The 12,023-nt window shown below is 47.2% G+C and overlaps 1 protein-coding gene across 1 annotated transcript in view; it reads right to left on the bottom strand.

Moving 5' to 3' along the window:
* Window positions 1–6,128: 6,128 nt before the first annotated feature.
* The window catches only part of ITGB5 (integrin subunit beta 5), a 115,526-nt gene continuing 109,631 nt past the window's right edge, over window positions 6,129–12,023 (bottom strand). Inside the window, exons 13-15 of the mRNA XM_011368299.2 lie at window positions 10,040–10,159; window positions 8,532–8,698; window positions 6,129–7,858 (exon numbers count right to left, since the gene is read on the bottom strand). Of these exons, the coding sequence (XP_011366601.1) occupies window positions 7,763–7,858; window positions 8,532–8,698; window positions 10,040–10,159 (383 nt within the window). The 3' untranslated portion in view covers window positions 6,129–7,762. The remainder of the gene's footprint in view (window positions 7,859–8,531; window positions 8,699–10,039; window positions 10,160–12,023) is intronic.

Below are 12,023 nucleotides of genomic sequence, written 5' to 3'. Positions count from 1 at the left end.
CTGTCATGTATTTAATACAGATCCCTGGGCCCCACCATCAGAGATTCTCCTTTAGCAAATTTGGTGTGTGGCCTGGAAATTGTATTTCTTACAGGTTCCTCCAGTAGTTTTGATGTTCGAGAATAAGCCCAATGCTGTAGACTCATCTAAGCAAAAACCTAGGCAGTCTGGAGCCATAAAACTTTGGAGCACAAATGGATTCAGAACTTGGGCTGAATCTGGGCCATAAAACTGGAGCCATAAAACTTTGGAGCACAAATGGATTCAGAACTTGGGCTGTCTCTGGGCCTATGAGAGTGCTGGAAGTATTTTGGAAGCATTGGATAGTTGAGCCCAGGGTCTCCAACCTCTGGGCCACGGACCGGTACCAGTCCGTGGCCTGTTAGGAACCGGGCTGCACAGCAGGGGGTGAGCAGCATCAGGTGAGTGAGCAAAGCTTCATCTGTATTTGTAGCCGCTCCCCAGCGCTAGCATCACTGCCTCAGCTCCACCTCAGATCATCAAGCAGTAGATTCTCATAGGAGCACCGGTCTCTGGTGCCAAAAAGGTGGGGGACCGCTGGTTTGACCCTTTCTCAATCAAGGAATATCTACAGAGCATGAGCTCTGAGCATGATAACACCTGGTTCTAGTGAGGAAAATAGGATTGGTTTCCATGGTGCCCAGAACATCTGTAAGACTAATGAAATGGAGAACTCTATCCCCTGGCCTCTTCCAGTACTCTAGGCATGTGGTAGGACATAAACCTTTGATCTGTAGTGCTGAGGGAACCTAAGAAACCTGATCCAGTTCCCCTTTAGAGCTACAGAAGTGTAAACCTGGAATGGCAAAAGAGATCTGCTCACAGGCAGCCTGTGGCTGACATAGGCCTGGAGTCTCTCAGTCCCAACTCTCAACCTCACTCCTGCTGATGTGAGTCATCTCTGGAAAAGCTCCCTAAAGTAGCCTCTGGGAACTGTCTGGAAAAAGGCACTGGAGAGCAAAGATGGCAACCTGAGGACACCTCTTTCCTCAACTCCCATTTGCCCATCTCTTCTGAACAAAATCGCTGGTCCCACTCAGTCGAGGCCTGGAAGCATGCCCACACACCTGCCAGGATCTCCAAAGAGGACAGATGCAAGATATTGTTTCCTTAAGGTAGGTGGGAGCCAGGAAAAATCGTGGGAGGCTCAGAACTTCAGAAGGAGTGGTGCGTGTGTTTACACTCTTCAGAGGGTCGATTGGATCCTCCTGGCTCAGGAGGAACTAAGGTTCTGACAGAACCTATCCTAGTTAGTGCAATACTGGCCCGCAGGTGTAGTTCGTTGGCTCCCTACCAACCACGGGTTTGCTGCTACAGGAGGGTACATCCTACTTCTCAAGGGGCGCAGAGCCACAGGTAGGCAACAGATCGTGCCTGAGGAAATTTGGCGACCAGGGGAGGAGGGCAAAACCACCTGTAACAGGTATAAGCTACCAAAAGTGAAGGGATTTCACGTTTGTATTCTTCGTGGCAGTGTTCCCTGCACCTGGCACAGGGCCCTGCAAATGTTTCTGAATGAATGCCATCTGGTCTGTAGCCTGTGAGCATGGTAATAACTGCTTATTCTATGCCATGGAATTCTAGGGGGGTTTGTTAAGTAGCAGTAGCAAACTAATACCTTTAACAACGTGCTGCAGCTCTCCCCAATCCAGCTCGACAAAAACTATTCCACCGAGATCAGCCTTCCTTCCTTCAGCCTTCTTACTCTTCACCTCTGGCTGCTTTCAGTGAGCTCTCTAAAAGAAACAGCTGCTTGGCTCTTGTGCGGATACTGCATTTCAACACAGTGAGCCCAATATCAATCACTGAAAATGAGTATGGGAACCGAACATCTTAAAATTTGAAGGTAGGATATTAAAGTGGGAAAACTCTGGCAGGGAAGGCAGGAGATGCTAACTGCAGTGTTGTCTTGTGTCAGTGGCTCATTGTGACTCCATCCTCCTTTACTAATTTGAGGATAAATTGCAGTAAAATTCACTAAAGCACTTCCAAAATTCTCAGGTATCCCTTTTTCCCATGGCCAAAAGTAATGATAATAGTTGTTGTAGCCTTTATCATGATCCAAACACTGTATTAAATACTTTATGTGAATTCCACGAGTTACTTCTAGAAACAACATTATGAGAAAGGTAGTTATCCTCATTTTTGGTTAGCACAGTGAGGTTAAGAGGGGAAAAAAAAGACCACGGGTAACTCTGCAAATTGCTTCCTCTGCCTCTTAATAGGATATGCTACCACGTCATCAGCACTAAGGGCTGAGAGGGTTAGTGAAGCGGCGATACCAAACATGTTTTTTGAAAGAATTTGATACATATTTTTTAAAAGCATGGGAAAAAGAAATCAGGACTCATTGGGGTTCTTTACATTTATAGTTAATGCTCTTTTATTAAATTGTAGTTTTATTTTGGATTACAGGATGTGGCATGTCATGTCCTTTTTAGATTCTCAGGCCTTTAAAGTTTGTAATCTGACCTTGTATGAATTATCGAGTTATTTTTTTGCCCTTTGTTTTCTCTATATCCCAAGTCCATACGTGGCCTTTGTGCCTCAGGAAAAGGCCACAATGGAAACACAAAGAGAAACAAAACAATTAGAATATTTTTTAACTTTTAAAGTTCAAGGTTTTGGCATCAATACTGGTTTGGAAGAACATTTGCCTCTCTCCTTCCCACTAAGGGGGCAAAGGAGGAGTCTTCCTCTGGTCTGGAGAGAGGAACAGGAGGAAGAGTGATGGTCACAGTCAGGTGCTGGGGTGGGCTGTGAGGCCAGCTCCCCGACCCCAGGCCAAACCCCAGGGAGGGAAGAAAATAGATGCCCAGACAGCAGAGGAGCTCTGGGTCCTCTGGTTGCTTTTCTAGAAGGGGCCCAAGATAGCGATGACCATTCAGAGACCCCACCCCAGCACAGAGCATGGCAGTGAACTCGGAGCCTGTCTGTGTATTGGGATATATTCCTCTTACTTTTGTTGCTTTCTTCCTTCTCTTAAAACTCTAGGTCCATCCAACAGTGGGTGTCTCCCAATTCATCAAGTCTACAGTCTCGTGGTTTGAGCTTGGAAGAGCCCCTCAGAGGCAGTGCTGGGTAGACAGGAAGGCCAAGCAGCCCCAGCCTCTTCCATCTCCCTTGGGACCTTTGCCTGGCTCTTCCACCCATGTGGAGACGCTTGCATAGGGTGCAACCCACACAACTCTCAGTTAATTGTGTTTTTGTTCAGTGTTGGTTTTCTAAAATTTGTTGTATGGTCACGAGCCAGGACATGAATGCCAACTAGCACACACATCAGCTCATACAAATATCCCATTGCCACAAAGCTAGCTGAGCTGGCAGGAGAACAAGCCATGGACCACTGCCTAGGGCAACCCCTGTGTCACCTCCATAGAAAGGAGTCTTTAAAGCATTGAGTTTTTGTGCCGGGAATCATGAAATTTGTGTCAGTTGTCATTGTCCTTCATTTAAACAAATAGTTCCCTAAACTGTAGCTGGGTTTTTGGTTAACTTGAATGCATCAGGCATTGCTCATATGATGGGGAAGAGAGAAGAAGATACGAGGAAGAGGAAGGGGGAGAGAGCTTTTATAATTTCTTAGTTTTCACAGAGGTACTTCATTTTACTTCAGCAGAGATGTGTGCCCTCAAGGCAGAAACTTAGATGACTCCCTAGTCATACTGTAGAGTTCTGAGATAAGTGAAAACAGTCATACTCTTCCCAGGAGAAGAGGAAAGAGTATCACACCAGAGAAAAGTTCCTGAATTGGAATCTCCTTTGTAAATGAAGGAAATCCCTTCCTTGAAAAAATCATGTGGGCCTATTATGCGGGTCACCTGAGGAGAGTCTGCTTTTGGTCTCAGGGGTTTGATATTTGGTGCAGGTGGCACCAGTGAAGCTTTAATGGCTGACCCTTCCAGGGTGTTTCTGACAACTGGTGGTAGGTTACGTTTCGTCACGTTCATTTCCCAGCTTCCTGGCAATCAAGACACCCCCAACTGGCCAGATGATACAGATCCCTCTGTAGGACAAAAGGAAGCATCAGAACCTCCCAGCACTGAACTCCAAGAGAAAGAAATTGGATACAAAGACCTTCTCACTGTGACACATCGCCCAACCCATCTTGGAGGCAGCTCTATCAGGTTGGACTAGCTGGGCAGTGACAGTCTGAGAGTCCCTTCCAAAGCCACAAGCTCAGCAGGAGGAGCCTTGGGGGCTGAGAAGGACAATTCTTTAGGTACAGTTCTCTCTTGCTAGCACCATGGTGGGCTCAACTTTCTCTCCTTCTCCTCCCTTCATTTTACAATTTCCCCCTGAGGGTCTGAAGGTCTGACTGGAGTCATGTCCTTAGAAGTCCGTAGCCCCTGAGCTGGAGGGGAAGAAGGGTACAGACGCTAGGTTGGGGGACCTAACTAAGCCTCCTCAACCCATTGACCCTAAGGAGGGGGACTGGAACGCCTCATCCACAGACATGCTAAAAGCCACGCTAAAGCCAGGCTCCCTTGTGGGCAGAGAAATGGCTTGGTGCACATATGCCCTGTCTGCATGTCCAGTGCTGGCCCAGCCGTCCACGTAGGGTTCCTCAGGTGCCTCAGACACACAGGTCCAACACTTACCGCCTCCGGAGTTTCATCCAAGCCACTCTCATCTTCCTCCTCTTCTCTTACTACCCCACCTCAGCCAGTCACAAAGCCCTGCTGGCGCTGAGTGCACCAGGTTGCCCTTCTTAGAAGCAAGCAGGACACCTGCGGCAAGTAGCCCTTCAGGGAGAGGGAGGAGCTATGCAGTTAAAAGATGTCATTGGAGCAGAGAATAAGACCTCTCCTTTGATCTCATCTGTTTGCTGTTACTTAGTATTTATCCCGAGTTCCATGATAATCAACCTCAAGCTTTGATCCTAATTAAACAAATTAAAAAAATATATATCTTCCCAGAAGAAGTGGCTGTTACTTTAGTTTGACTAAGTACTAGTCAACCAAGCTGAATGAGAGCCTTCAGGCCTTATGAAAAGACTATCACAGAGACATAAAGTACAGCATGGGGAATATAGTCAATAGCATTGCAATAACTATGTATGGTGTCAGACGGGTACTAGATTTATCGGGGTGATCGCTCTATAAGTTATATGAATGTCTAATCACTATGTTGTACACCTGAAACTAATATAATATGTATGTAAATTATAATTAAAAAAATAAAAAATTTAAAAAACAGTGACACCATAATCCGAATTGGGTTCAAATTACACATATGTGCATAGGAAAAAAGACTGAGAAATCATACACAAAAAGGATAAGAGTAGTTGTCTCTGCATGGTATGATTATAAAAGATTTTTACTTTATAATCTCTTTATTTTCCATTTTTTCCATGTATTTTGCAATTTAAAAAAGTAAGTTGTTAAAGATCAATAAGTACCATTTGGAAATCTGTATTATATCAACATAGATCGATTACAAAGGTAAATAGCATCCCCCTCTTCTTTCCAAAGAAAGTGCAAAACTAATCTTTCCAAACAGATACCAGAAAAGAATTTTCCAAAGACTGCCAGGTGCCCCCTGCAGAGCCACGGAAGCCACACAATGGCAATTCCAATGCTTTGGAAGGCTCATTCCCACCTGTGCTTCCACAGCCCAGTAAGGACAGAAAGGGCAGGTCAACCCTTGGTTTGAGAGAGCTTTCTAGCCCACCTTTAGCTCCTGCTCCATTATTTATGATAATTGGGGGGCAGGAGGAATGGGGAGCACCACCCAATTGCCAAAGGAAAGAAAGAAATTGCAGGCAGTGTTGGGTCAGAATCTCCGAAGTCAGGTCTCCAAACAGCTTGTCCAAGAGCTTCCAGCAGGGGGCAGCAGGGCGCTGTGAGTGGCTTGTTCCATCAACAGCCGTCTGCTGTCACAGATGAAATACACCTAACTTCCACATCAGGTGGAAGCCAAGAGTAAATCATCCTTTGCTGTCTGTGGCCAAGAATGACGCACCCTTACAGAGCTGCCCAATAGAAAATGAGACTTTGAACAAGTTAATAATTTGTCTCCAGGAGATCCACAATTAAACAGAAGAAGCACCCAAAGTTTCTTCCAAAATCCTACTTTTCTCAATTTAGAAAACCTCAAAGGCACCATTTACCTACTTTATATATTTATTTACATTTATTTACTTTTTTATTCCAAAAAGGATTTAAGGCAGCTTTGCCAAGTCACAGGTCTTTGTTTCATCCTAATTACACAGGACAAAGAAAGCTCAGAACCTGTTCACATTTGCCCCAGGAAATAGGCCCAGTTTTTGACAGGCATATTTGTCTTAGTGTTTGCTAAAATGAAGTTCGGGGAATTTGGTCCCACGCTGAAAACAGATGAATTTGGAATAAAATCCCGATCGCCTTAAAGGGATGCCAATAGCAAACAATGATGGGTGAAAGAGATTTTACAAAAAAAGAACAGGTGGCAGGAAGCCGGCACTCTGGTTAAAAGACCTGAGTCTCAGTACCAGTTTTTCATGAGTTATAGCCTCTGACACCTGGGCAAGCCACTTTCCCTCTCTAGCAGTTTCCTCTTCTATAAATAGGGGATAGGACAGACGACTTATGGGCTTCATTCCACCTCAGATATGGGAACCTAAGGGCACTTTTGGGCCCTATGGAGAAAAAAAATAAAAAGCTGAAATGGGTTTTGCATTCTGGGCCTGGTTGGGACATAGGAGTTTGGCTGGGGAAGGCATTGGAAGGGAACTGTTCTTGATAATAATGTATAAAAAGTGACTTTGTGTGGAAACCACATCTTGACCCTTCTTCATCTGCGCAATCTATTTCCAGCCTCAGCACCTAGGAAAAAGGGAAGGAGTCCAGAGTTGTGCCTTTCAGTTTCCAGCCCAAACTCTTTAAGTGATAGCCGAGAGGGTCCAAAGGCACCTTCTCATCCCTCCCTGGAGCCGCCCTAGCTGCCCCTGAGCAACCTGTGGAGCCTGTTTGAAGGGCCTGGTCTGGAACATTAGACTGGCTTGCTAGGCCCCCTGAGGAAGTATTTCAGTCCCCACTGGGGCACCGTTTAAGACCACTTCAGAAAGGAACACACATGTTATAGAGAGCATCAGGCAAAGATAAAATATTTTGGTTTTAACCTTTACTTTCAATCCCAAAAAACCTCTTTCCTTTTCATTACAAAAGTACTATAAACAAACATGGACGGGAGAGGAAAACTGACATTTGCAAACTCTGTACCTTCAACAGGAATCTCAGCAATCCCATCACCAACCCTCATGCTCAAGGCATAGACATCAGGCGGATAATTATCAGGAATCAGAACTGTACCATAAATGCAAGATCTTTTTACTTCGTATAAAATGATCGGCACGAAAAAGCCAGACCGTGCATTCATTTTACATACTCTGACACTCCCAAGAGCCTTCTCTTCTGGCCAGACTGGAGGCCCAGCCCTTCTGGAAGGGAGAGGCAGCCCGGCATCTCAGCAGTTCATTGACAGGACAAGCTGGATGTGGTGGGGAAGGCCGAGAATGCCAAGGTCCCCTGGCCTTTCCTAGGCTCGGAGGTCTGGCCACCTAGCCTGGCTCTGGCACAGCAGCCAGGTGGCATAGCCGGGTGCCTTCCTATGCAGGCGATGGGCTCCTCACCCAGGCTCACTGGAACGTCTCTGTGCTTGTCTATCTAGGGAGCCACAATGGAGCTGAGCAGCTATCCAAAGCATGTCAGTCTCTGACTTTACCATTCGTCCCCTCCGGTCCTCTGAGGAGAAGGTGCCATCAGTCCACTGAGCCATTGTAGGATTTGTTGAACTTGTTGAAAGTGAAATCTACAGTGTGTGTGGAGATGGGCTTTCTGTACAGAGGGTTTGAAGCCTATAAAACATGGAAGGCAGGAGGACATGTGTTAGTTTATTCATTCCAACACATACTCAGTGTTAGAGGCCCTTCCTTGTCAGTCACCTAGGAAGGCAGCAGGTGGAGCGCACAGGTGCAGGTGACGACAGCCTTGTGCTCTGGAACTGGCTGCCTCTAACTCACCATGCCCTGGGAAAGTCCCTTCCTGTTCCTGAGCGTTCACTCTCCGTCTCTGAAATGAGGGCTGGGAGATGGTCTCGGAAGTTCCTTCTGACTTTAACTGGCTAGGAACTCTGGGGGCCCTTACCCTGTGTTCTTTAGAAGCATGCCGTTTGCTTGGGCAGACAACACTGACACATATGGATACTGTAATAGACTATAAGAACATAAGGTTTTCTCTGGGGTCTGCTGTCTCTCTACGACTGTCCAGACTCTTCCTTCTGAGGCTGTGCTAAGTGCCTCTGCCTCATGAGTCTCCTGCCTTGGGTCTGGTGAGGGGCTCTGTGCAGGGCCCTCTGTGCTCCTGGGCCATGCATGTCCCACCATCCAGAACTGGGCACTAACCTCCTTTCAAGTTTTGTTTCTTTGTTTTGAATGCCAAAGATGTTAGTCGGCCTTTATCAGTTGCCTGAACACAACCAGATCTCTAAACTTGACATTTTTTTCTACTTCCAACTTCCCACTGACTCACCATTTCATAGCGGGCCCTGGATCGCTCACTCTGGAACTTTGCAAACTCTCTCCGGTCGTGGATGGTGACCAGCAGCTTCCAGATGGCCAGGAGCGCGATCCCAATCAGGAGGATACTGCCTACCACGGCCAGGAGGATGGTCATGGCATTGGGGGCTGTTCCACACTCTGGAGGGGACCAGGAGGCACGGAGAGCAAGGCCATCATTAGTGTACCCCTCCCACCCCGGACCTCAAGTGTATCTGAAATGAAAGGTCTTCCTTCTCTTCTCTCTTAGATCCTCACTCTACTTCTGGGAGACAAGTGGGCAGGCAGGTTTCTTCAAATGTGTGTGAAGTGAAAGATTCAAAGAATGATGGTAACTATCCCAAGGCCACACACGAGTCTATGGCAAAGTCTAGATGAAAATCTTGGCGGCCCCCCACTTCTTCCCACACTCCGTTTGCATAGCTGCCTCTCCTTAGCTCGAAGTCCCAGTGCCGGATGCTGGACTGTGCCTCAGCTTCCATGTAAATGGTTTCCGGATCAGACTGGGCAGGCAGGAGGTTTCATGAAGCCGCTTCCACAAGGGCTGGGCTGGGGGCCAGCCAACATTTGTAAGCCCTTAGTGTGGAGCCCTTTGGAGCAAATGTGCTTATTTTCAAAGAACCGCAAAGACAGCATTTGGAAACAAAGCTTCATTCTTACAGGCATGCATCCTGGGCTGGCACCACACTTCCCCTGCCTCTGCCCAAGGAAGGCACGTTATGCGGTTTGGCCCAATTTGGAAAAACAGTTTGCAGTGCTATGAATTAAAGAGAGCATCTCTTTTTCTGCTTCCCCTGCTCCCCTCTAGAAAAGAATAAAAGGGGTCACGCTAGAACTTCTAATTACTACAAGGCAAAAGGCCATTGGTTCCTGGGCACAAAGCACAAGGCAGAATTATCTGTGTTTAGATTAAAGCTGAGCCTCCTCAGCGGCCCAGGGAGCCCAGCACAGCAGCCTGCAGGGGTGTTTAACCCAAAGCTCCATCGGCCCTTCTTGGACTCCACACTGGGAAGTACAGCGGCCTGGCCAGGGCTGTGTGTGCACCCAGATGCTCCCTAATGCAAGCTGGCCTGCTCAGCCCTGATGGTCCAGACCTGCTCTGTGTGCTCCTTGCAGAGCCCAGTGGCTCCTAACAATTAGGCTTTAGCTCTGCAAGTTAAGTGTGTTCTGTGCTTCCTTTCCCCCTGTGCTCTCTCTCCTCCAAGATGAGACACCCTCCCCACCCCACCCCAGGGCAGGGCCTTATCCTCCGCTAACACCCATGCCCCCCACAGCTATCTCCCAGCAATGAGCCCTTTCTTCTAAACCGTAGGAATCAGGTTGGGGCAGCCTTAGAGTCTGATCTTCATCAGGAATTGAAACCATCTTTTCTCTGGGGTTTGGAAAGGGTGGTGAGGAGAGCACAGGGCGATGTGCCTAGAGCAGGAAATGGTGTCGGGAACCGAGCCCCCCGGGACAGCACATGAGCCGGCCCTCACCCACCTGGCTCCCTGAGGACCGTCAGGTTGGACTTCCCACTGGGCAGCTCTGCATAGGTGAACAGCATGACACAATCCTTGGCAGTTTTGTAGAAACAAAGCACTGCCTCCTGGTCATCTTTCACTGGAAGAAAACCAAGCAGAAATGTCCTGAGTTTGTCTCTGGGCAACCCAGAGCTGCTGACAAATGGGGCGAGGAGCCGAACACCTTACAGAAGAAAGGGAGTGAAGAGAGCCTTAAAGGGGGGCGGCTGGGCCTTTAAAAATAAGTTCAGGTATCTTATAACAAGAACACAGGCCCAGGTGCTGAGTGCAGTTTGCTTTGGGGACTTGAGTTCCCTTAGACGGAGGGATCCCTGTAGAAAGTGAGAGAGGATCTTTAAACCTCTGAAGTGTTTGTTAGGGGCAATGTGAAATTAAAGAAGGCATTAATGCTTGGGGGTGGGATTGCTAAATGGAACTGGCCCTCGGAATTAAAGGGATAAAGAAAAGAAGGAGCCATTCTGATGTCCTTTGAGGCCTGAGTGAGAGTTAACACTTGAGTCCACTTGGTTGAGAGCTGGCTGCAGAGGCCAAGCATCAGGCAGCTCTTCCCTAGGATGTAAAAACAAAAAGACCCACAAGGTGATGAGGACATTTAGATGAGAGATTGGCAGCCATAGCGGTGCCTGCACCCCAAGATAAAGTGAGCCAGCATTGGAAGCAGAGCCCCTCGCTCCTCTGTATTAGAAAGCCCCCTTCCTCAAGCTCCCTCAACTCCTCCCTGTCCCCCAGAGATTACCCTGATGCAAGGTCCAAGCATTATCTGCATTCCAAGGCTTCTTTGGGGAAGCGTTAGATTGGTTTCTAGGGGAAAAAGGCAGTAAGAAGAGTGTGAAGTAAGAGGGAGATGAGAGGCTAGGAAATGGCCAGTGGATCGTGAATGACAATTCAGGCTAATGTTATGCCTGGAAATGCTTTTCAGCTCTCAGTTTTGTAACCCTGTTGCACCAAAGAGTTTAAACCTGGAACCAGATAAATTTCTGTGGTTTTCAAACACGAATGTCTGGACTTTTTTTTCTCAGTTCCCAATCTTAGGCCTAATCTGGGTGAGTGTGAGCGTGAGTGTGAGTGTGTGTGTATGAAAAAAAAAATCCAGGGAGAAGGAAGGAAAGGGGTAAATGGTGAATTCAAACAGAAATCTTCTCTATGAAGCAACCGATTCATCTCTCAGAAACAGACGGAGGCAGCTACATGATTGGCTACAGTTGCTCTGAGTGAATCAGTTAGTGGGCCGCGGGAAGGCATTGTCTTGTTTTGTCTGACTGTGTGTGCTTTGGCCCCTGGTCTGCAAGCAGAACTTGCTGTTCAACCTTAAATAGCAAGAAGTAGGGCTAGAAAATGGGTGTGAGAGATGGAACTCAGTAAGCCTGTCTCTAGGTCTAGCACAATCCCTGGGGCTCAATACATGTGTTAGCGGCATACGTGACTCAACATACTCAGGAGCCATGATTTAGCCAGAGCAGTCAGTCAACATCAGAGAGGCAGGAACAAGGAAGTCTATAAAGAAGGCAAGTCAGGGCCATGACGGACAGGCAGCTGGGCTAGGAGTCTGCAGCGGCTGAGGTCAAGGTAGAGGGCAAAGTTGCCAGCAAGGAAGTCTCAGATGCAGAATCCCTTTCGAGATACATAGTCTTCCCCCCGCCGCTCCCCCCACACTACCACTTAATCATTTTATAGTGTATCATTCAGTAGTTTTAGTATATTCACAATGTATAACCATTCCCACTATCCAATCCCAGAACATTTCTATCACTCCAAAAAGAAACCCATACATAGTAGCAGCCAGTCGCAATTCCCTTTGTTCCCCAGCCCCTGGCAACCACTAACTTACTATCTCTGTACTTGTCTATTTTGGACATTTCCTATAAATGGAATCATATAACATATGTCCTTTTCTGCCTGGCTTCTTTCGCTGAGGATAATATTTTCAAAGTTCATCCATGTTA

The sequence above is a fragment of the Pteropus vampyrus genome, unplaced genomic scaffold, assembly GCF_000151845.1.
Source record: "Pteropus vampyrus isolate Shadow unplaced genomic scaffold, Pvam_2.0 Scaffold1, whole genome shotgun sequence".
Lineage (NCBI taxonomy): Eukaryota > Metazoa > Chordata > Mammalia > Chiroptera > Pteropodidae > Pteropus > Pteropus vampyrus.
Note: the sequence above shows the minus strand (reverse complement) of the source record. Positions and strands in the feature narration are given on the sequence as shown.